We start from the raw sequence: 20,551 nt of genomic DNA on the forward strand, positions 1-20,551 counted from the left end.
CTGTGCCATCCCTGGTACCCTGGCACAGCTGTCCTGTTGTCCCCAGTGCCACCATCCCACTGTCCCTGCTGTCCTCAGCACCCAGGGGCAGTTGTCTGTGTGTCCCACCACTCCTGTCCTGCTGACCCCAGCACCCAGGAGCTGTTGTCTTCATGTCCTACCACTCCTGTCCCACTGTCCCCAGCACCCAGGGGCCGTTGTCTTCGTGTCCCACTGCCCTTGTGTTGGCATCCCTGGTGTCCCTCTGCCACCGTCCTGCTGTCCCCACCCGTGCCCATGTCCCCGTCCTGCCATCCCCAGTGCCCCTTGTGCCATCCCTGTCACTCTGGTGTCCCCACCCCGCTGTCCCTGGTGCCCCAGTGTCCCTGGTGCCCCAGTGTCACCACCCCACTGTCCCTGGTGCCCCAGTGTCCCCACCCCAGTGTCCCTGGCACCCCAGTGTCCCCACCCCGCTGTCCCTGGTGCCCCAGTGTCACCACCCCACTGTCCCTGGTGCCCCAGTGCCCCCACCCCACTGTCCCTGGTGCCCCACTGTCCCTGGTGCCCCAGTGTCACCACCCCACTATCCCTGGTGCCCCAGTGTCCCTGGTGCCCCCTGACCTGGCTGAGCCGTGTCCCTGCTGTTCCTGGTGCCCCAGTGTCCCCAATGTCCCCTGAGCTGTGTACCTGGTGTCCCTGCCCTGCTGTCCCTGGTTCCCCGGTGTCACCACCCCCCTGTCCCTGGTGCCCCAGTGTCACCACCCTGCTGTCCCTGGTGCCCTGGTGTCCCCATTGTCCCCTGGCCTGGCTGAACTGTGTCCCTGTTGCCCCCTGGCCTCACTCAACCGTGTCCCCGCTGTCCCTGGTGCCCCAGTGTCCCCGGTGTCCCCTGGCCTCACTCAACCGTGTCCCCGGTGTCCCCTGGCCTGGCTGAACCGTGTCCCCAGTGTCCCTGCCCTGCTGTCCCTGGTGCCCCAGTGTCCCCAGTGTCCCCTGGCCTGGCTGAACTGTGTCCCTGTTGCCCCCTGGCCTCACTCAGCCGTGTCCCCGCTGTCCCTGGTGCCCCAGTGTCCCCTGGCCTGGCTGAGCCGTGTCCCCATTGTCCCCTGGCCTGGCTGAGCCGTGTCCCCGCTGTCCCTGGTGCCCCGGTGTCCCTAGTGTCCCCTGGCCTGGCTGAACCATGTCCCTGCTGTCCCTGGTGCCCCAGTGTCCCCAGTGTCCCCTGGCCTGGCTGAACCGTGTCCCCAGTGTCCCCTGGTGCCCCAGTGTCCCCAGTGTCCCCTGACCTGGCTGAGCCGTGTCCCCAGTGTCCCCTGGTGCCCCAGTGTCCCCGGTGTCCCCTGGCCTGGCTGAGCCATATCCCTGCTGTCCCTCGTACCCCCGTGTCCCCGGTGTCCCCTGGCCTGACTGAGCTGTGTCCCTGCTGTCCCTGGTGCCCCAGTGTCCCCAGTGTCCCCTGGCCTGGCTGAACTGTGTCCCTGTTGTCCCCTGGCCTCACTTAGCCGTGTCCCCGCTGTCCCTGGTGCCCCATTGTCCCCTGGCCTGGCTGAGCCGTGTCCCCATTGTCCCCTGGCCTGGCTGAGCCGTGTCCCCGCTGTCCCTGGTGCCCCGGTGTCCCCATTGTCCACTGACCTCCCTGAGCCGTGTCCCCGCTGTCCCCTGGCCTGGCTGAGCCATGTCCCTGGTGTCCCTGGTGCCCTAGTGTCACCACCCTGCTGTTCCTGGTGCCCCAGTGTCCCCATTGTCCCCTGGCCTCCCTGAGCCGTGTCCCCGCTGTCCCTGGTGCCCCAGTGTCCCCGGTGTCCCCTGGCCTGGCTGAGCCATGTCCCCAGTGTCCCCTGGTGCCCCAGTGTCCCCAGTGTCCCCTGACCTCACTCAGCCGTGTCCCCACTGTCCCTGGTGCCCCAGTGTCCCCTGGCCTGGCTGAACCGTGTCCCCATTGTCCCCTGGCCTGGCTGAGCCATGTCCCCAGTGTCCCCTGGTGCCCCAGTATCCCCGGTGTCCCCTGGCCTGGCTGAGCCGTGTCCCCATTGTCCCCTGAGCTCACTCAGCCGTGTCCCTGCTGTCTCTGGTGCCCCAGTGTCCCCGGTGTCCCCTGAGCTCACTCAGCCGTGTCCCCAGTGTCCCCTGGTGCCCCAGTGTCCCCGGTGTCCCCTGAGCTCACTCAGCCGTGTCCCCAGTGTCCCCTGGTGCCCCAGTGTCCCCGGTGTCCCCTGAGCTCACTCAGCCATGTCCCCAGTGTCCCTGGTGCCCCAGTGTCCCCATTGTCCCCTGAGCTCACTCAGCCTTGTCCCCGCTGTCCCTGGTGCCCCATTGTCCCCATTGTCCCCTGAGCTCACTCAGCCATGTCCCCAGTGTCCCTGGTGCCCCAGTGTCCCCATTGTCCCCTGGCCTCACTCAGCCATGTCCCCAGTGTCCCCTGGTGCCCCAGTGTCCCCATTGTCCCCTGAGCTCACTCAGCCATGTCCCCGCTGTCCCTGGTGCCCCGGTGTCCCCGGTGTCCCCTGAGCTCACTCAGCCGTGTCCCCGGTGTCCCGTGGGCAGGTGGAGGTGCAGGACGGGCCGGACGAGAACGGGGAGATGTTCATGAGGCCCGGCAAGATCTCCGACTACTTCCCACGGCCCTACCCCAACCCCGAGGCTGCCAGGGCGGCCAACAACGGGGCACTGCCCCCCGACCTCTCCTACATCGTCAATGCCAGGTCTGGGGGGCACCAGGGGCTGGGGGTCAGGGGGGATTGGGGTCACACAACGGGGCACTGCCCCCCGACCTCTCCTATATCGTCAATGCCAGGTCTGGGGGGCTTGGGGGGGTCCTGGGGGGTCACTGGGGAGTGGGGGTCACACAACGGGGCACTGCCCCCTGACCTCTCCTATATCGTCAATGCCAGGTCTGGGGGGCTTGGGGGGTTTGGGGGGGTCATTGGGGATTGGGGATCCAACAACGGGGCACTGCCCCCCGACCTCTCCTACATCGTCAATGCCAGGTCTGGGGGGCACCAGGGACTGGGGGGTCATTGGGGATTGGGGTCACACAACGGGGCACTGCCCCCCGACCTCTCCTACATCGTCAGTGCCAGGTCTGGGGGGCACCAGCGACTGGGGGGTCATTGGGGATTGGGGGGGTCACTGGGGATCGGGGTCACACAACGGGGCACTGCCCCCCGACCTCTCCTACATCGTTAATGCCAGGTCTGGGGGGTCACCGGGGACTGGGGGGTCACTGGGGATTGGGGTCACACAACGGGGCACTGCCCCCTGACCTCTCCTACATCGTCAATGCCAGGTCTGGGGGGCTTGGGGGGTTTGGGGGGGTCACTGGGGATTGGGGATCCAACGACGGGGCACTGCCCCCCGACCTCTCCTACATCGTCAATGCCAGGTCTGGGGGGCACCAGGGGCTGGGGGGTCATTGGGGATTGGGGTCACACAACGGGGCACTGCCTCCTGACCTCTCCTACATCGTCAATGCCAGGTCTGGGGGGCACCAGGGGCTGGGGGGTCACTGGGGATTGGGGTCACACAACAGGGCACTGCCCCCCGACCTCTCCTACATCGTCAATGCCAGGTTTGGGGGGCTTGGGGGGGTCCTGGGGGGTCATTGGGGATTGGGTCACACAACGGGGCACTGCCCCCTGACCTCAGCTACATCATCAATGCCAAGTCTGGGGGGCACCAGCGACTGGGGGGTCATGGGGGAATGGGGGGGGTCACACAACAGGGCACTGCCCCCTGACCTCTCCTACATCGTCAGTGCCAGGTCTGGGGGGTCACCAGGGACTGGGGGGTCACTGGGGATTGGGGTCCAACAACGGGGCACTGCCCCCTGATCTCAGCTACATCGTCAGTGCCGGGTCTGGGGGTCACCAGGGACTGGGGGGGTCACTGGGGATTGGGGGGGGGTCACTGGGGATGGGGGTCACACAACGGGGCACTGCCCCCCGACCTCTCCTACATCGTCAATGCCAGGTCTGGGGGGCACCAGGGACTGGGGGGGCCTCTGGGGATTGGGGGGTCCTGGGGGGTCACTGGGGATTGGGGGGTCCTGGGGGGTCAGCAGGGACTGGGGTCACACAGCAGGACCCTGCCCCCCCAGTCTCAGTTACATGGTCAGTGCTGGGTCTGAAAGGTCCTTGCTGGGTTGGGGGCTCCTGTCCTGGGGGTTTTGGGGGCTCCCGGGGGTTTTGGGGGCTCCTGGAGGTTTTAGGGGCCACAGGGGTTGGGGATCCCCTCAGAAAGTGTGGGGGGGATCCCGGTCAGGGGCTCGGGCTTGGGGGGTGCCCAAGGGGATTGGGGGGTCCTGGGGTTTGGGGGGTGCCCAAGGGGGATCCTGGGGTTTGGGGGAGGCTCAGGGGTTTGGGGGGGTCCCAGGCACACATGGGGCTTGGGGTCTCTGTGGGTGGGAGGGGAGAGGGGATCCCATTCCCAACCTGTTGTCCCATTCCCACACCGACTCCCCGTTCCCTACTGACCCCCCAATCTTGCACTGAGCCCCCATTCCCACACCGACCCCCCATTCCCACACTGACCCCCATTTCCACCCTGACCCCCCATTCCCACACTGACCCCCATTCCCTCCTGACCCCCCATTCCCACACTGACCCCCCATTCCCACACTGACCCCCCATTCCCACACTGCCCCCACATTCCCACACTGACCCCCCATTCCCACACTTGACCCCCTATTCCCAACTGACCCCCCATTCCCACACTGCCCCCCCATTCCCCCACTGCCCCCCCATTCCCACACTGACCCCCCCATTCCCCCACTGACCCCCCATTCCCACACTGACCCCCCCATTCCCACACTGACCCCCCATTCCCCCACTGACCCCCCATTCCCACACTGACCCCCCCATTCCCCCACTGACCCCCCATTCCCTCCTGACCCCCCATTCCCACACTGACCCCCCATTCCCACCCTGACCCCATTCCCACACTGACCCCCCATTCTCTCCTGACCCCGCAAGCACAGGGGGTATTTGGGGGGTCCCATCCCTGTGTCCCCATCCCTGCCATGACCCCACAGGCACAGGGGGTGTTTGGGGGTCCCATCCCTGTGTCCCCATGCCCACCATGACCCCCCTGTGACCCCACAGGCACGGGGGGTGTTTGGGGGTCCCATCCCTGTGTCCCCATGCCCCTGCTGACCCCGCTGTGTCCCCACAGGCACGGGGGGTGTTTGGGGGTCCCATCCCTGTGTCCCCATGCCCCTGCTGACCCCGCTGTGTCCCCACAGGCACGGGGGGTGTTTGGGGGTCCCATCCCTGTGTCCCCCTGCCCACTGTGACCCCACAGGCACGGGGGGTGTTTGGGGGTCCCAGCCCTGTGTCCCCATCCCTGCCATGACCCCACAGGCACAGGGGGCGTTTGGGGCTCCCATCCCTGTGTCCCTGTGCTGACCCCACTGTGTCCCCACAGGCACGGGGGATGTTTGGGGCTCCCATCCCTGTGTCCCCGTGCCCACTGTGTCCCCGCAGGCACGGGAGATGTTTGGGGCTCCCATTCCTGTGTCCCCGTGCCCTCACTGACCCCACTGTGACCCCACAGGCACAGGGGGATGTTTGGGGCTCCCATCCCTGTGTCCCCATGCTGACCCCGCTGTCCCCCCACAGGCACGGGGGGTGTTTGGGGCTCCCATCCCTGTGTCCCCATGCCCTCGCTGACCCCACAGGCACGGGGGGTATTCGGGGGGTCCCGTCCCTGTGTCCCCATCCCCGTGCTGACCCCGCTGTGTCCCCACAGGCACGGGGGTGTTTGGGGGTCCCATCCCTGTGTCCCTGTGCCCTCACTGACCCCGCTGTCCCCCCACAGGCACAGGGGGGTGTTTGGGGGTCCCAACCCTGTGTCCCCGTGCCCACTGTGACCCCACAGGCACAGGGGGTATTTGGGGCTCCCATCCCTGTGTCCCCATCCCCGTGCTGACCCCGCTGTCCCCACAGGCACGGGGGGTGTTTGGGGGTCCCAGCCCTGTGTCCCCATCCCCTTTGTGACCCCGCTGTCCCCCCACAGGCACGGGGGGTGTTTGGGGCTCCCATCCCCGTGTCCCCGTGCCGACCCCGCTGTCCCCCCGCAGGCACGGGGGTGAGGATTACGTGTTCTCCCTGCTGACGGGGTACTGTGACCCCCCCGCGGGGGTGTCGGTGCGGGAGGGGCTGCACTACAACCCCTACTTCCCGGGCCAGGCCATCGGGATGGCCCCGCCCATCTACGACGAGGTGCTCGAGTTCGATGACGGTACGGGGGGGGGGGGTCCGGGGGTCCGAGGGGGGGGTGTCCCGGGGTCTGTGGGGTGCTGACACACCCCCCCCCCCGTGTCCCCCCCCCACCCCAGGGACCCCCGCCACCATGTCCCAGATCGCCAAGGACGTTTGCACCTTCCTGCGCTGGGCGGCCGAGCCCGAGCACGACCACCGCAAGCGCATGGGGCTCAAGGTGGGGCTGGGGGGGCTCCGGGACGGGGTGGGGGGGGGTCCCCGTGCCCCCCGTGCCCCCCCTGTGCCCCCCTGTGCCCCCCCTGACCCGCTGCCCCCCCCAGATGCTGCTGATCTCGGGCATGCTGGTGCCCCTGGTGTACTACATGAAGCGGCACAAGTGGTCGGTGCTCAAGAGCAGGAAGATGGTTTATCGACCCCCCAAGTAGGGGGCCCTCGGGGGGGCCCCCCCCGGTCCATCGGCCCCCCCCCACCCCAAACAGGGGGCAGGGGGGGCCCCCCTCGGTCTGCCAGCCCCTCAAACGGGGGGTGAAGAGCAGGGGGGTGTCTGTTTGGCCCCCCAAGGAGGGGCAGGGGGTGGGTCCCCGCCCCCCCACCGTGTATTTAAGCCGAGCCCCGACCCCGGGGGGGGCTCCAGGCACGGGAATAAAGGCTCGGGGTTCCACGGGAAACACGGAGCGTGGGGCTGGATCATTCCAGGACATGGGGCTGGATCCTTCCAGGATCTGGGGCTGGATCTGGGGCTAGATCGTTCCAGGATCTGGGGCTGGATCGTTCCAGGATGTGGGGCCGGATCTGGGGCTGGATCGTTCTGAGATCGGGGGCTGGATCTGGGGCTGGATCACTCCAGGATCTGGGGCTGGATCACTCCAGGATCTGGGGCTGGATCACTCCAGGATCTGGGGCTGGATCTGGGACTGGATCATTCCAGGATCTGGGGCTGGATGTGGGGCTGGATCATTCCAGGATGTGGGGCTTGATCTGGGGCTGGATCATTCCAGGATCTGGGGCTGGATGTTTCTGTGGTGTGGAGCCAGTTGTGCCCATGGAACGGGTCTGGCTGTGCCCAGGGACAGGTCTGGTACCCAGGGAGTGGGTCTGGCTGTGCCCAGGGCAGGGTCTGGTTGTACCCAGGGAGCAGTTCTGGGCATGGGCCCGGTTGTGCCCGTGGTGTGGGTCTGACTGTGGATCTGACTGTGCCCGTGGGGTGGTCCCAGCTGTGCCCACATGTGGGTCTGACTGTGGGTCTGACTGTGCCCGTGGGGTGGGTCTGACTGTGGATCTGTGTGCCCGTGGGGTGGTCCCAGCTGTGCCCGTGGGGTGGGTCTGGCTGTGGGTCTGACTGTGCCCATGGGGTGGTCCCAGCTGTGCCCGCATGTGGGTCTGGCTGTACCTGGGTGGGTCTGGCTCTGGTGCCCATGGAGGGGGTCTGGTTGTGCCCAGGGAGGGGTCTGGGCTGAGGTTGTGCCCGTGGTGGGGGTCTGGTACCAGTGGGGTGGGTCTGGCTGTACCCATAGATGGGACCGGTTGTGGGTCAGGTTGTGCCCAGGGAGGGGTCCGGGCAGGGGTCTGGCTGTGCCCGGGAGGTGAGTTTGGCTGTACCTGGGGTGGGCCTGGCTGTGCCCGTGGGGCAGGGTGTGCCCATGGCTCTGGTTATGGGGCAGGGTGTGGGGCTGGGTGTACCCAGCTGTGTCTCAGGCTGTGCCCATGGGGTGGCTCAGACTGTGCCGGTGCCACGTTCCCACTGCAGCCCCGGGTGTTTTTGGGGTCTCATTCAGGGCTGGTTCCCCAAAGCCCCACCCCAGGGCGAGATCCCGTGTCCGTGTCCCCGTCCTGGGTGGTGAACACTGTCCCTGTCCCTGACCCTGTCTCCATCCCTGCCCTGGCAGCCGTGACACTCAGGTGGTTTACTGGCCCCCCTGTGCCTGTCCCCATCCCTGTCCCCATCCCCGTCCCTGTCCCCGTCCCCATCCCTGACCCTGTCTCCATCCCGGTCCTGGCAACCGTGACACTCAGGTGGTTTATTTGCCCTCCTGTCCCTGTCCCCATCCCTGTCCCCGTCCCTGTCCCCGTCCCTGTCTCCATCCCTGTCCCTGTTCCCCTCCCCCTCCCCGTCCCTGTCCCCATCCCCGTCCCCATCCCTGTCCCCATCCCTGTCCCCATCCCATCCTGGCAGCCGTGACACTCAGGTGGTTTATTGACCCCCCCTGTCCCCGTCCCTGTCCCCATCCCCGTCCCTGTCCCCGTCCCCGTCCCTGTCCCCATCCCTGTCCCTGTCCCCATCCCATCCTGGCAGCCGTGACACTCAGGTGGTTTACTGGCCCCCCTGTGCCTGTCCCCATCCCTGTCCCCATCCCTGTCCCCGTCCCTGTCCCCGTCCCTGTCCCCATCCCTGTCCCCATCCCCGTCCCTGTCCCTGTCCCCATCCCTGTCCCTATCCCTGTCCCTATCCCTGTCCCTGTCCCCGTCCCTGTCCCCATCCCTGTCCCCGTCCCTGTCCCCGTCCCTGTCCCCATCCCTGTCCCCGTCCCTGTCCCCATCCCTGTCCCTGTCCCCATCTCAGTCCTAGCAGCCGTGACACTCAGGTGGTTTATTGGCCCCCCTGTCCCCGTCCCTGTCCCCATCCCCATCCAGGCAGCCGTGACACTCAGGTGGTTTATTGGCCCCCCCTGTCCCTGTCCCCATCCCTGTCCCCATCTCTGTCCCCGTCCCTGTCCCCATCCCTGTCCCTGTCCCCATCCCATCCTGGCAGCCGTGACACTCAGGTGGTTTATTGACCCCCCCTGTCCCCGTCCCTGTCCCCATCCCCGTCCCTGTCCCCGTCCCTGTCCCCGTCCCTGTCCCCATCCCCATCCCTGTCCCCATCCCATCCTGGCAGCCGTGACACTCAGGTGCTTTATTGGCCCCCCCGTCCCTGTCCCCATCCCCGTCCCTGTCCCCATCCCCATCCCTGTCCCCATCCCATCCTGGCAGCCGTGACACTCAGGTGGTTTATTGGCCCCCCCTGTCCCTGTCCCCATCCCCGTCCCCGTCCCTGTCCCCGTCCCTGTCCCCATCCCATCCTGGCAGCCGTGACACTCAGGTGCTTTATTGGCCCCCCCTGTCCCCGTCCCTGTCCCCATCCCCATCCAGGCAGCCGTGACACTCAGGTGCTTTATTGGCCCCCCCGGGCCGTGCTGTGCCCACCGTGGGCCCCCCCTGCGGGCAGAGCCCCCGGAGCTGTCCCGGTGCCCGCGGCTCCTCCCCACGCCGTGTCCGTCCCTCCGTCCCTCCGCTCCGTCCCTCTGTCCATCCGCTGTCCCCGTGTCCGTCCTCGCTGTCCCCAGGCCGTGGCACTCCCCTGTGCCCACGCTCAGCCCCGGGCCCGGCTCCGTCCGTCCCTCGGGGTCCCCGGGGGTCCCTGTGCCCGTCCCCGTCCCCACGGGGGTGGCCCGGGGGGGTCAGTGGCAGTTCTGGCACCGGGGGTGGCACCTCTGCCCGTTGACGTTGCAGCGACACCCGGCACTGGTGTCCCCGGGGCCCTGGGGGGGACAGGGGTCAGAGGTCAGAGCCCATCCCGGGGTCACTCCGTGCCCCCCTCTCTCACCCCGGGGCCCTGGGGGGGACAGGGGTCAGAGGTCAGAGCCCACCCCGGGGTCACTCCGTGCCCCCCTCTCTCACCCCGGGGCCCTGGGGGGGACAGGGGTCAGAGGTCAGAGCCCACCCCGGGGTCACTCCGTGCCCCCCTCTCTCACCCCGGGGCCCTGGGGGGGACAGGGGTCAGAGGTCAGAGCCCACCCCGGGGTCACTCCGTGCCCCCCTCTCTCACCCCGGAGTCCCGGGGGGGGACGACAGGGGTCAGAGGTCAGAGCCCACCCCGGGGTCACTCCGTGCCCCCCTCTCTCACCCCGGAGTCCCGGGGTCCCCCAGCTCTCTGGCCCCCCCGCCCCAGCCTCCCCTCGGTGACCTCCAGGAACCCCCTGAGAGCCCCTTTCTCACCCCCGTCCCCCAGCGCGGCCCTTTGGTGACCCCCGGGGTCCCCCAGACCCCCAAGGACCCCCCCTGACCTCGGGGTCTCCCAGACCCCCAAGGACCCCTCTGCTCACCCCGGGACCCCCTCGGTGTCCCCCCAGCCCCCCCTCCCTGCTGGCCCCCAGCGCTGCCCCTCGGTGACCCAGCAGATCCTGGTCCGGCACAGGGGGATCCCCAACCCCCCAGGGACCTCCCCCCGGTGTCCCTCCAGCCCCCCAAGGACTCCCCCTGACCCTGAGACCCCCCCGGTGTCCCCCCAGCCCCCCAAGGACCCCCCCTCACCGCCGGCCCCCAGAGCTGCCCCTCGGTGACCCAGCAGATCTCGGTCTGGCACATGGGGATCCCCAGCCCCCCAAAGACCCCTTGGTGTCCCCCCAGCCCCCCAAGGAACCCCCCTGACCCCAGGACCCCCCCGATGTTCCCCCAGCCCCCCAAGGACCCCCCCCAGTGTCCCCCCAGGACCCCCTCTCACCGCCAGCCCCCATCGCGGCCCGCGGGTGACCCAGCAGATCTCGGTCTGGCACAGGGGGATCCCCAGCCCCCCAAGGCCCCCCCCTCACCCCAGGACCCCCCCAGTGTCCCCCCAGCCCCCCAAGGACCCCCCCGGTGTCCCCCAGGCCCCTTCCCTGCCAGCCCCCAGTGCTGCCCCTCGGTGACCCAGCAGATCCCGGTCTGGCACAGGGGGATCCCCTGACCCCAGGACCCCCCTGGTGTCCCCCCAGCCCCCCAAGGACCCCCCCTCACCGCTGGCCCCATCACGGCCTGCGGGTGACCCAGCAGATCTCGGTCTGGCACATGGGGATCCCCAGCCCCCCAAAGACCCCTCGGTGTCCGCCCAGCCACCCAAGGACCCCCCCTGACCCCAGGACCCCCCCGATGTTCCCCTAGCCCCCTAAGGACCCCCCTAGTGTCCCCCCAGGACCCCCTCTCACCGCCAGCCCCCATCGCGGCCCGCAGGTGACCCAGCAGATCCCAGTCTGGCACAGGGGGATCCCCTGCCCCCCAAGGCTCCCCCCTCACCCCAGGACCCCCCCCCCGGTGTCCCTCCAGCCCCCTAAGGACCCCCCCTGACCCCGGGACACCCCCAGTGTCCCCCCAGCCCCCCTCACCGCTGGCCCCCATCGCGGCCCGCGGGTGACCCAGCAGATCTCAGTCTGGCACACGGGGATCCCCAGCCCCCCAAGGACCCCCCCGGTGTCCCCCCAAGGTCCCCCCTCACCGCCGGCCCCCATCGCGGCCCGCGGGTGACCCAGCAGATCTCGGTCTGGCACACGGGGATCCCCAGCCCCCCAAGGACCCCCTCGGTGTCCCCCCAGCCCCCCAAGGACCCCCCCGGTGTCCCCCCAAGGTCCCCCCTCACCGCCGGCCCCCATCGCGGCCCGCGGGTGACCCAGCAGATCTCGGTCTGGCACACGGTGCAGCGGATCCAGTCGCACCCGTCCTTCTTCTGCACCACGATGCGGCAGGTGGGGCAGTGCATGGCCTCCCCCCGCTGCACCAGCGTCTGGGGGGGCGCAGGGAGGGGGGTCAGGGGTGTGAGGACCCCCCGGTTCCCCCCTCCCCGGCCCCCCGAGTCCCCCGGACCTGCAGCATGTCGCTGGTTTGCCGCGCGGCCGCGTCGTGCTGCGCCCGCAGCTGCAGCTCGTCCTGGTACTGGCGGCAGTTCTGCCCCTCGTGGATGGCCTGGGGGGGCGAGGGGGGTCAGTGCTGACCCCCCCGGGATCCCCCCGAGCCCCCCCGGGCTCACCTTGCACAGGAGGCAGTTGAGGGCCCCGCACACGGGACACGGGAACTCGTTCACCGCGTCCTCGTAGAAGCACCAGCCCGGGCAGTCCCGGCCCCGGCAGTGGAAGCTGTTCTGGCTGCGCCGCTCGGCCAGAGCCAGGCCCCGCTCCAGGAACCGCCGGTGCTCCTCGGGGGACACCAGCTGCGGATCGGGAACATTGGCACGGGGGGCTGCCGGGACCCCCGGGCCACCCACACCCACCCCCGGGCCACCCATATCCCACCCCGGGCCACCCACACCCACCCCCGAACCACCCATATCCCACCCCGGGCCACCAAACCCCGCTCCAGGAACCGCCGGTGCTCCTCGGGGGACACCAGCTGCGGATCGGGAACATTGGCACGGGGGGCTGCCGGGACCCCCGGGCCACCCACACCCACCCCCGGGCCACCCATATCCCACCCCGGGCCACCAAACCCCGCTCCAGGAACCGCCGGTGCTCCTCGGGGGACACCAGCTGCGGACCGGGGACATGGGCTACCGGGACCCCCGGGCCACCGACACCCACCCCCGGGCCACCGACACCCATCCCCGGGCCACCCACACCCACCCCCGGGCCACCGACACCCTCCCCGGGCCCCCAAACCCCATTTGGGGACACCAGCCGCGGACTGGGGACATTGGTGTGGGACTGCCGGGACCCCCGGGCCACCCATACCCACCCCCGGGCAACCAAACCCCGCTCCGGGAACCACCGGTGCCGGGGGGACACCGACTGTGACACGGGGACATCGGGGTGGGGGGTGGGGCTGTCGGGACCCCCCTCTCACTGACACCCACCCGTGGGGACACCCCCCAGCACCACCCACCCACCACCGGGGTCTCCTGCAGGTAGGTGGGAACGCCCCAGTGACCCCCCCCCCAGTGACCCCCCCAGTGCCCCCCAGTGACACCCCAGTGCCCCCCAGCCCCACCCACTGCACAGATCTCCTGTTCCTGCAGGTGACTGTCACAGGTGGAGGTGACAGGAACCCCCAGTGACCCCCCAAGTGCCCCCCAGTGACCCCCCAGCCCCACCCACCGCACAGATCTCCTGTTCCTGCAGGTGACTGTCACAGGTGGAGGTGACAAGGATCCCCCAGGACCCCCCAGTGACTCCCAGCCCCACTCACCTCATGGATCTCCCTCACACGTGTAGGTGACAGGGACCCCTCTGTGACCCCCCAGTGCCCCCCATCCCCACCCACCGCTTGGATCTCCCTCTATTGCAGGTGACTGTCACAGGTGTAGGTGACAGGAACCCCCTGGAACCCCCAGTGCCCCCCAGCGCCCCCCATCCCCACCCACCGCTCGGATCTCCCTCTCCTGCAGGTGACTGTCACAGTGTAGGTGACAGGGACCCCCTGGAACCCCCCAGTGACCCCCCCAGTGAAGCCCCAGTGACCCCGCCATGACCCCCCAGTGCCCCCCATCCCCACCCACCGCTCGGATCTCCCTCTCCTGCAGGTGACTGTCACAGTGTAGGTGACAGGGACCCCCCAATGACCCCCCCGTAACCCCCTAGTGCCCCCCAGTGACCCCCCCATAACCCCCCAGTGCCCCCCATCCCCACCCACCGCTCGGATCTCCCTCTCCTGCAGGTGACTGTCACAGGTGTAGGTGACATCTCGGAAGGGACACCCCACCAGCGGCTCCTCGCTGTAGTTGATCACCTGGCGCAGGCACTCCCTGGGAAAGGGGGGTCACTGGGGGGGGTCACCGGGGGGGGCTCAGGGTCCGGGAGGGCTCAGGGGGGGTCACCATGAGGGTGGGGGGGCTCAGGGGGGGTCACCAGGCCGGGGGGGGGGTTGGGGGAGGGTTCTGGGGGCCACTCCCTGGGGTGGGGGGCTCTGAGGGCAGGTCACAGTAATTGGGGGGGGCTGAGGGGGTGTCACTGTTCATGGGGGGGCTCTGAGGGCAGGTCACAGTAATTGGGGGGGGCTCAGGGGGTGTCACTGTTCATGGGGGGGCTCTGAGGGCAGGTCACAGTATTGGGGGGGTCCTGGAGCTGTGCTGGGGGGCTCAGGAGGTGTCACTGTTCATGGGGGGGCTCAGGGCTGGTCACAGTAATTGGGGGGGGCTGAGGGGGTGTCACTGTTCATGGGGGGGCTCTGAGGGCAGGTCACAGTATTGGGGGGGTCCTGGAGCTGTGCTGGGGGGCTCAGGAGGTGTCACTGTTCATGGGGGGGGGGTCAGGGCTGGTCACTACAAGGCAGGGGCGTCAGGGCTGGTGCCAGGGCTGGGGGTGCCAGGGCTGGTCATGGCAATGGTGGGGGGGGTCCCAGGGCTGGGGGGGTCCCAGGGCTGGCCATGGCAATGGGGGGTGGGCCCAGGGCTGGTCATGGCAATGGTGGGGGGGTTCCAGGGCTGGGGGAGTCCCAGGGCTGGGGGTGCCAGGGCTGGTCATGGCAATGGTAGGGGGGTCCCAGGGCTGGGGGTCCCAGGGCTGGGGGTGCCAGGGCTGGTCATGGCAATGGTGGGGGGGTCCCAGGGCTGGCCATGGCAATGGGGGGGGGTCCCAGGGCTGGCCATGGCAATGGGGGGGGGTCCCAGGGCTGGCCATGGCAATGGGGGGGGCTCGGGGTTGGTGACTGTGAGGGGGGGGTGGTCTTAGGATTGGTCAGGACAGTGGGGGGGCACAGGGCTGGTCACTGGGGGGAAATGGGGGGGTCTCAGGGCCAGTCATGGGGAGGGGCTCAGGGCTGGTCCTGGTGATGGTGGGGGGGTCTCGGGGGGGTCACTGTGATGGGGGTGGTCCTGGGGCCAGTCCTGGGGTCGCTGTAGGGAGGTCTCGGGGTTGGTGACGGTGACAGTGGGGGGGGTCACTGTGACAGTGGGGGGGTCACTGTGATGGGGGTGGTCCCAGGCCCAGCCCTGGGGTGCTGTAGGGGGGTCTCAGGGCTGGTCACTGTGATGGGGGGGGTCACTGTGATGGGGGGGGTCACTGTGATGGGGGGGGGTCACTGTGATGGGGGGTGGTCCCAGGCCCAGCCCTGGGGTGCTGTAGGGGGTCTCAGGGCTGGTCACTGTGATTTGGGGGGGTCACTGTGATGGGGGGGTCACTGTGATGGGGGTGGTCCCGGGCCCAGCCCTGGGGTGCTGTAGGGGGTCTCAGGGCTGGTCACTGTGATGGGGGGCTCAGGGGGGGTCACTGTGATGGGGGTGGTCCCGGGCCCAGCCCTGGGGTGCTGTGGGGGGTCTCAGGGCTGGTGACAGTGACAGTGGGGGGGTCTCAGGGGGGGTCACTGTGATGGGGGTGGTCCCGGGCCCAGCCCTGGGGTGCTGTGGGGGGTCCCAGGCCCAGCCCTGGGGTGGCTATAGGGGGTCTCAGGCTGTCCCCAGCAGGGGGGTCCCAGGCCCAGCCCTGGGGTGCTGTGGGGGGTCTCAGGGCTGGTCACTGTGATTTGGGGGGGTCACTGTGATGGGGGGGTCACTGTGATGGGGGTGGTCCCGGGCCCAGCCCTGGGGTGCTGTGGGGGGTCTCAGGCTGTCCCCATCGGGGGTCCCGGGGTACCTGCAGAAGCTGTGCAGGCAGTCCCGGAGCAGCACCCCCTGCCCGGCCGGCACGTCCTGCAGGCAGATCCCACATTCCAGAGGCTCCGGGTTCGGCACCAGCTCCGACTCCTCCGCCCGCAGCAGCTGCTGGAAGTTCTGCTGCCGCTCGGCCTCCAGAGCCTGGACCGGGGGAACGGCGGGATTGGGAATGGGAGACGGACTGGGAATGGGGATGGGAGAGGGACTGGGGATGGGAGAGGGACTGGGAATGGGACTGGGGATGGGAGAGGGACTGGGACTGGGAATGGGAGAGGGACTGGGAATGGGAGATGGATTGGGAATGGGAGAGGGACTGGGGATGGGAGAGGGATTGGGAATGGGACTGGGGATGGGAGAGGGATTGGGAATGGGAGAGGGACTGGGAATGGGACTGGGAATGGTAGAGGGACTGGGAATGGCAGAGGGACTGGGAATGGGAGAGGGATTGGGAATGGGAGAGGGACTGGGAATGGGACTGGGAATGGTAGAGGGACTGGGAATGGCAGAGGGACTGGGAATGGGAGAGGGATTGGGAATGGGAGAGGGATTGGGAATGGGACAGGGATTGGGAATGGGAGAGGGACTGGGAATGGGAGAGGGACTGGGAATGGGAGTGGGATTGGGAATGGGAGAGGGATTGGGGATGGGAGAGGGATTGGGAATGGCAGAGGGATTGGGAACGGGAACTGCCTCGCTGGGATTGGGGATGGGAACAGCACCAGTGGGAACGGGAACGGCACCACTGGGAATGGGAACAGAGCCCCAGTGGGAATGGGAACGGCGAGGGACAGCCCCAGCAGGGATGGGAACAGTCCCAGGACAAAACAGGAACGGCCCTGCCCGTGGAACAGCCCATTGGGGCCATTGGGAATGGTCCCATCAGGAATGGGAACAGCTCTGGTAGGAGACAGGAACAGCCCCACTGAGGAGCAGGAATGGCACTGGCCATGGAACAGTCCAGCAGGGAACAGGAACAACCCCTCAGGAAGGGGAACAGGAATGGGAACGGCCTGTCAGGAATGGGAACAGGAATGGGAACAGGAATGGGAACGGCCTGTCAGGAATGGGAACAGGAATGGGAACGGCCTGTCAGGAATGGGAACAGGAATGGGAATGGCCTGTCAGGGACAGGAATGGGAATGGCCTGTCAGGGCCAGGAATGGGAATGGCCTGTCAGGAACAGGAATGGGAATGGCCTGTCAGGGACAGGAATGGCCCCAGAGGGAATGGGAGCAGTGAGGGACAGAACTGTCAGGGTTCATGGGATGAGAACAGTCCCTGTGGGAATGGGAACGGCCCCTGTTGGGTTGGGAACAGCCCCCGTGGGAACGGGAACAGCCCCCGTGGGAACGGGAACAGCCCTGTTGGGTTGGGAACAGCTCCAGGCAGGAATGAGGCCCGTAAGGAACTGGCACCAGTAAGGAACAGCCCAGTCAGGACTGGGAATGGCTCCAGCCATGGAATGGGAATGAGCTCATCAGAAACAGGAACAGTCTGTCAGTGACAGGAACAGCCCGGCCAGGAATAGCAACAGACCCACCAGGAATGGGAACAGCCCCACCAGGAATGGGAACAGCCCCACCAGGAATGGGAACAGACCCTTCAGGAATGGGAACAGACCCTTCAGGAACGGGAACAGACCCTTCAGGAATGGGAACAGACCCACCAGGAATGGGAACAGCCCCTTCAGGAATGGGAACAGACCCTTCAGGAATGGGAACAGACCCTTCAGGAATGGGAACAGACCCTTCAGGAATGGGAACAGACCCTTCAGGAATGGGAACAGACCCTTCAGGAATGGGAATGGCTCCAGCAAGGACGGGAATGCCCCGGGCACGGAATGGGAACGGCCCCGGGCATGGAATGGGAACGGCCCCGGGCATGGAATGGGAATGGCCCCGGGCATGGAATGGGAACGGCCCCAGGCAGGAACTGCCCCGTGAGGGGCATCCTGGTCATGGAATGGGAACTGTAAGGAATGGCACCAGTCACGGAATGGGAATGACCTGGGCTGGAACAGCCTGGGCAGGGAATGGGAATGGCCTGGGCCGGGAATGGGAATGGCCTGGGCAGGGAATGGGAATGGCCTGGGCTGGAACAACCTGGACAGGGAATGGGAACAGCCCTGGGCAGGGAATGGGAATGGCTTGGGCAGGGACAGCCCCAGTGAGGGAAAGCCTGGACGGGCAATGGGAACAGCCCTGGGCAGGGAATGGGAATGGTTAGGAATGGGAACAGCCCTGGGCAGGGAATGGGAATGGTTAGGAATGGGAACAGCCCTGGGCAGGGAATGGCCCTGGTTAGGAATGGGAATGGCCTGGGCAGGGACACCCTGAGGGTCCCCAGGGACATTCTGGGGGCACTTTCCCATATTTTGGCCCTGCAGACGCTGCAGGGCAGCCCCAGGATCGGGCTCTGCCCTGCTGGGAACAGGTCCCCCCCCGCTGCTGCCCCCCAGTCACACCCCCCCAGTCACCCCCCTAGACCCCCCCAGACCCCCCCAGATCCCCCCAGTCACCCCCCCAGACCCCCCAGACCCCCCGGACCCCCCCCAGCACAAGGAGCCGGCGGAGCCACGTGGGTGGGACGAGGCTTTAATGGGGGCACAGGAACCAGGGACCCCAAATGGGGTCACGGCTCAACCAGGACCCCCCTCACCCCCCACTCCCATTCCTGCAGTGCCACAGGGTCAGTGCTGGGTGAGGGCTGAGACCTCAGGGACCCCCAGAGCACAAAAACATGAGACCCCCCCTGAGCCTGAGAGACCCCCAGAGCACAAATCCCCCAACCTGAGACACCCCCCTGAGCCTCAAAGACCCCCAGAGCACAAATCCCTAATCTGAGACACCCCCCTGAGCCTCAGAGACCCCCAGAGCTCAAATCCCCCAACCTGAGACACCCCCCCTGAGCCTCAGAGACCCCCAGAGCACAAACCCCCCAATGTGAGACCCCCTGAGCCTCAGAGACCCCCAGAGCACAAATCCCCCAACCTGAGACACCCCCCTGAGCCTCAGAGACCCCCAGAGCACAAATCCCCCAACCTGAGACACCCCCCTGAGCCTCAGAGACCCCCAGAGCACAAATCCCTAACCTGAGACCCCCTGAGCCTCAGAGACCGCCAGAGCTCAACCCCCCCAAGCTGAGACCCCCAGAGCACAACCCCCCCAATGTGAGACCCCTCCTGAGCCTCAGAGACCCCCAGAGCACAAATCCCACAACCTGAGACCCCCAGAGCACAAACCCTCCAACATGAGACCCCCCGAGCCTCAGAGACCCCCAGAGCTCAAACCCCACAACCTGAGACCCCCCCTGAGCCTCAGAGACCCCCAGAGCACAAACCCCCCAAGCTGAGACCCCCCGAGCTGCGATTCCCTGAGTTCAGCCCCCCAACCTGAGACCCCCCGAGCCTCAGAGACCCCCAGAACTGAAATCCCCAAAGCTGAGACCCCCAGAGCTCAAACCCTCCAACATGAGACCCCCCCGAGCCTCAGAGACCCCCAGAGCACAAACCCCCCAAGCTGAGACCCCCCGAGCTGCGATTCCCTGAGTTCAGCCCCCCAACCTGAGACCCCCAGAGCACGGCCCCCCAAACATGAGACCCCCCGAGCCTCAGAGACCCCCAGAGCACAAAAACATGAGACCCCCAGAGCCTCAGAGACTCCCAAAGCATAAATCCCCCCAATGTGATACTCCAAGAGCACAAACCCCCCAACATGAGACCCCCCCGAGCCTCAGAGACCCCCAGAGCACAAACCCCCCAAGCTGAGACCCCCCGAGCTGCGATTCCCTGAGTTCAGCCCCCCAACCTGAGACCCCCCCGAGCACAGCCCCCCAAACATGAGACCCCCCGAGCCTCAGAGACCCCCAGAACTGAAATCCCCAAAGCTGAGACCCCCAGAGCACAAACCCTCCAACATGAGACCCCCCGAGCCTCAGAGACCCCCAGAGCACAAACCCCCCATTGTGAGACCCCCAGAGCTCAAACCCCCCAAAGTGAGACCCCCCCATCTGCGATTCCCTGAGTTCAGCCCCCCAACTGTGGCACCCCAGAGCACAGCCCCCCAAACATGAGACCCCCCCCGAGCCTCAGAGACCCCCAGAGCTCAAACCCCCCAAAGTGAGACCCCCCCCCAAGCTGCGATTCCCTGAGTTCAGCCCCCCAACTGTGGCACCCCAAATCAGGGCCCCCCCCCCGGGCCTGAGCCCCCCCGAGCTGCCCCCCCTGAAGGGGCAGAGCTGGGACCGACCCCACTGACCCCCCTGCCCTCACCCCGGGGGGGCTGAGACCCCTCTGTGAGCCCCCCCCCGACCCCCAGAACATTCCAGAACCCACCCTGGGCTGGGCGTGGGGGGTCCTGGGGGGTCCCGGGGGTCTGGGGGTTCCCAGGGGTCCAGAGGGGTCCCGGGGGTCTGGATGGGCCCAGAGGGGTTCTGGGGGTTCCCTGGGGGTCCGGAGGGGTCCTGGGGGTGTCCCTGGGTGTTCTGGGGGTCCGGAGGGGTCCCGGGCAGAGGTCACGTGAATCCCAGGAGTCCAGAGGGGTCTCTGGGGGTCTTGTGGGTCTAGGGGGGGGGTCCCGGGGGTCTGGGGCGGTCCCAGGGGTCCCCTGGGGGTCTCGTGGGTCCGGGGGGGTCCCGGGGGTCCCTTGGGGGTCTCGTGGGTCTGGGGGGGTCCCGGGGGTCCCTTGGGGGTCTCATGGGTCCGGGGCATTCCCAGGGGTCCCTTGGGAGTCTCGTGGGTCCGGGGGGTCCTGGGGGTCCCTTGGGGATCTCGTGAGTCCGGGGGGGTCCCGGGGGTCCCTGGGGGTCCCGGGCACTATCCGAACTCGGAGCAGAGGTGGATGAAGTCCTCCAGGGACCCGGGGCCGTCCTCGCTCCGGGGCTGCTCCCGGCGGGATCCGGGCAGAGGGAAGAGAGAGGAGAAGGATCCGTCAGTGCCGGGCCCGGAGCCCCCCGGGGACCCAGGGGAGACCCCCCCCGGGGCTGTGGAATGGGGATGGATCCCGGGGCTGTGGAATGGGGAGGGATCCCGGGGCTGGGAATGGGGATG

At 67.9% G+C, this 20,551-nt stretch overlaps 3 protein-coding genes across 5 annotated transcripts in view; 2 read left to right on the forward strand and 1 right to left on the reverse strand.

The window, feature by feature from the left end:
- Positions 1–6,865, forward strand: part of LOC116792758 (rho GTPase-activating protein 39) — a 97,340-nt gene extending 90,475 nt beyond the window's left edge. Inside the window, exons 11-14 of the mRNA XM_032700028.1 lie at positions 2,489–2,681; positions 6,056–6,216; positions 6,314–6,414; positions 6,518–6,865. Of these exons, the coding sequence (XP_032555919.1) occupies positions 2,489–2,681; positions 6,056–6,216; positions 6,314–6,414; positions 6,518–6,622 (560 nt within the window). The 3' untranslated portion in view covers positions 6,623–6,865. The remainder of the gene's footprint in view (positions 1–2,488; positions 2,682–6,055; positions 6,217–6,313; positions 6,415–6,517) is intronic.
- LOC116797962 (erythroblast NAD(P)(+)--arginine ADP-ribosyltransferase-like) overlaps positions 1–20,551 on the forward strand; it is a 471,907-nt gene that overhangs the window by 406,534 nt on the left and 44,822 nt on the right. The gene's annotated exons all lie outside the window — the stretch shown is intronic.
- The window catches only part of SHARPIN (SHANK associated RH domain interactor), a 33,911-nt gene continuing 22,696 nt past the window's right edge, over positions 9,337–20,551 (reverse strand). For all 3 annotated transcript variants that reach the window (XM_032709796.1, XM_032709779.1, XM_032709789.1), the window contains 6 exons: positions 15,485–15,645; positions 13,548–13,659; positions 11,953–12,132; positions 11,790–11,888; positions 11,566–11,709; positions 9,337–9,715 (listed from right to left, as the gene is read on the reverse strand). In XM_032709796.1, the coding sequence (XP_032565687.1) occupies positions 9,635–9,715; positions 11,566–11,709; positions 11,790–11,888; positions 11,953–12,132; positions 13,548–13,659; positions 15,485–15,645 (777 nt within the window). In that variant the 3' untranslated portion in view covers positions 9,337–9,634. The remainder of the gene's footprint in view (positions 9,716–11,565; positions 11,710–11,789; positions 11,889–11,952; positions 12,133–13,547; positions 13,660–15,484; positions 15,646–20,551) is intronic.

Source organism: Chiroxiphia lanceolata, chromosome 1 (assembly GCF_009829145.1).
Source record: "Chiroxiphia lanceolata isolate bChiLan1 chromosome 1, bChiLan1.pri, whole genome shotgun sequence".
Taxonomy (NCBI): domain Eukaryota; kingdom Metazoa; phylum Chordata; class Aves; order Passeriformes; family Pipridae; genus Chiroxiphia; species Chiroxiphia lanceolata.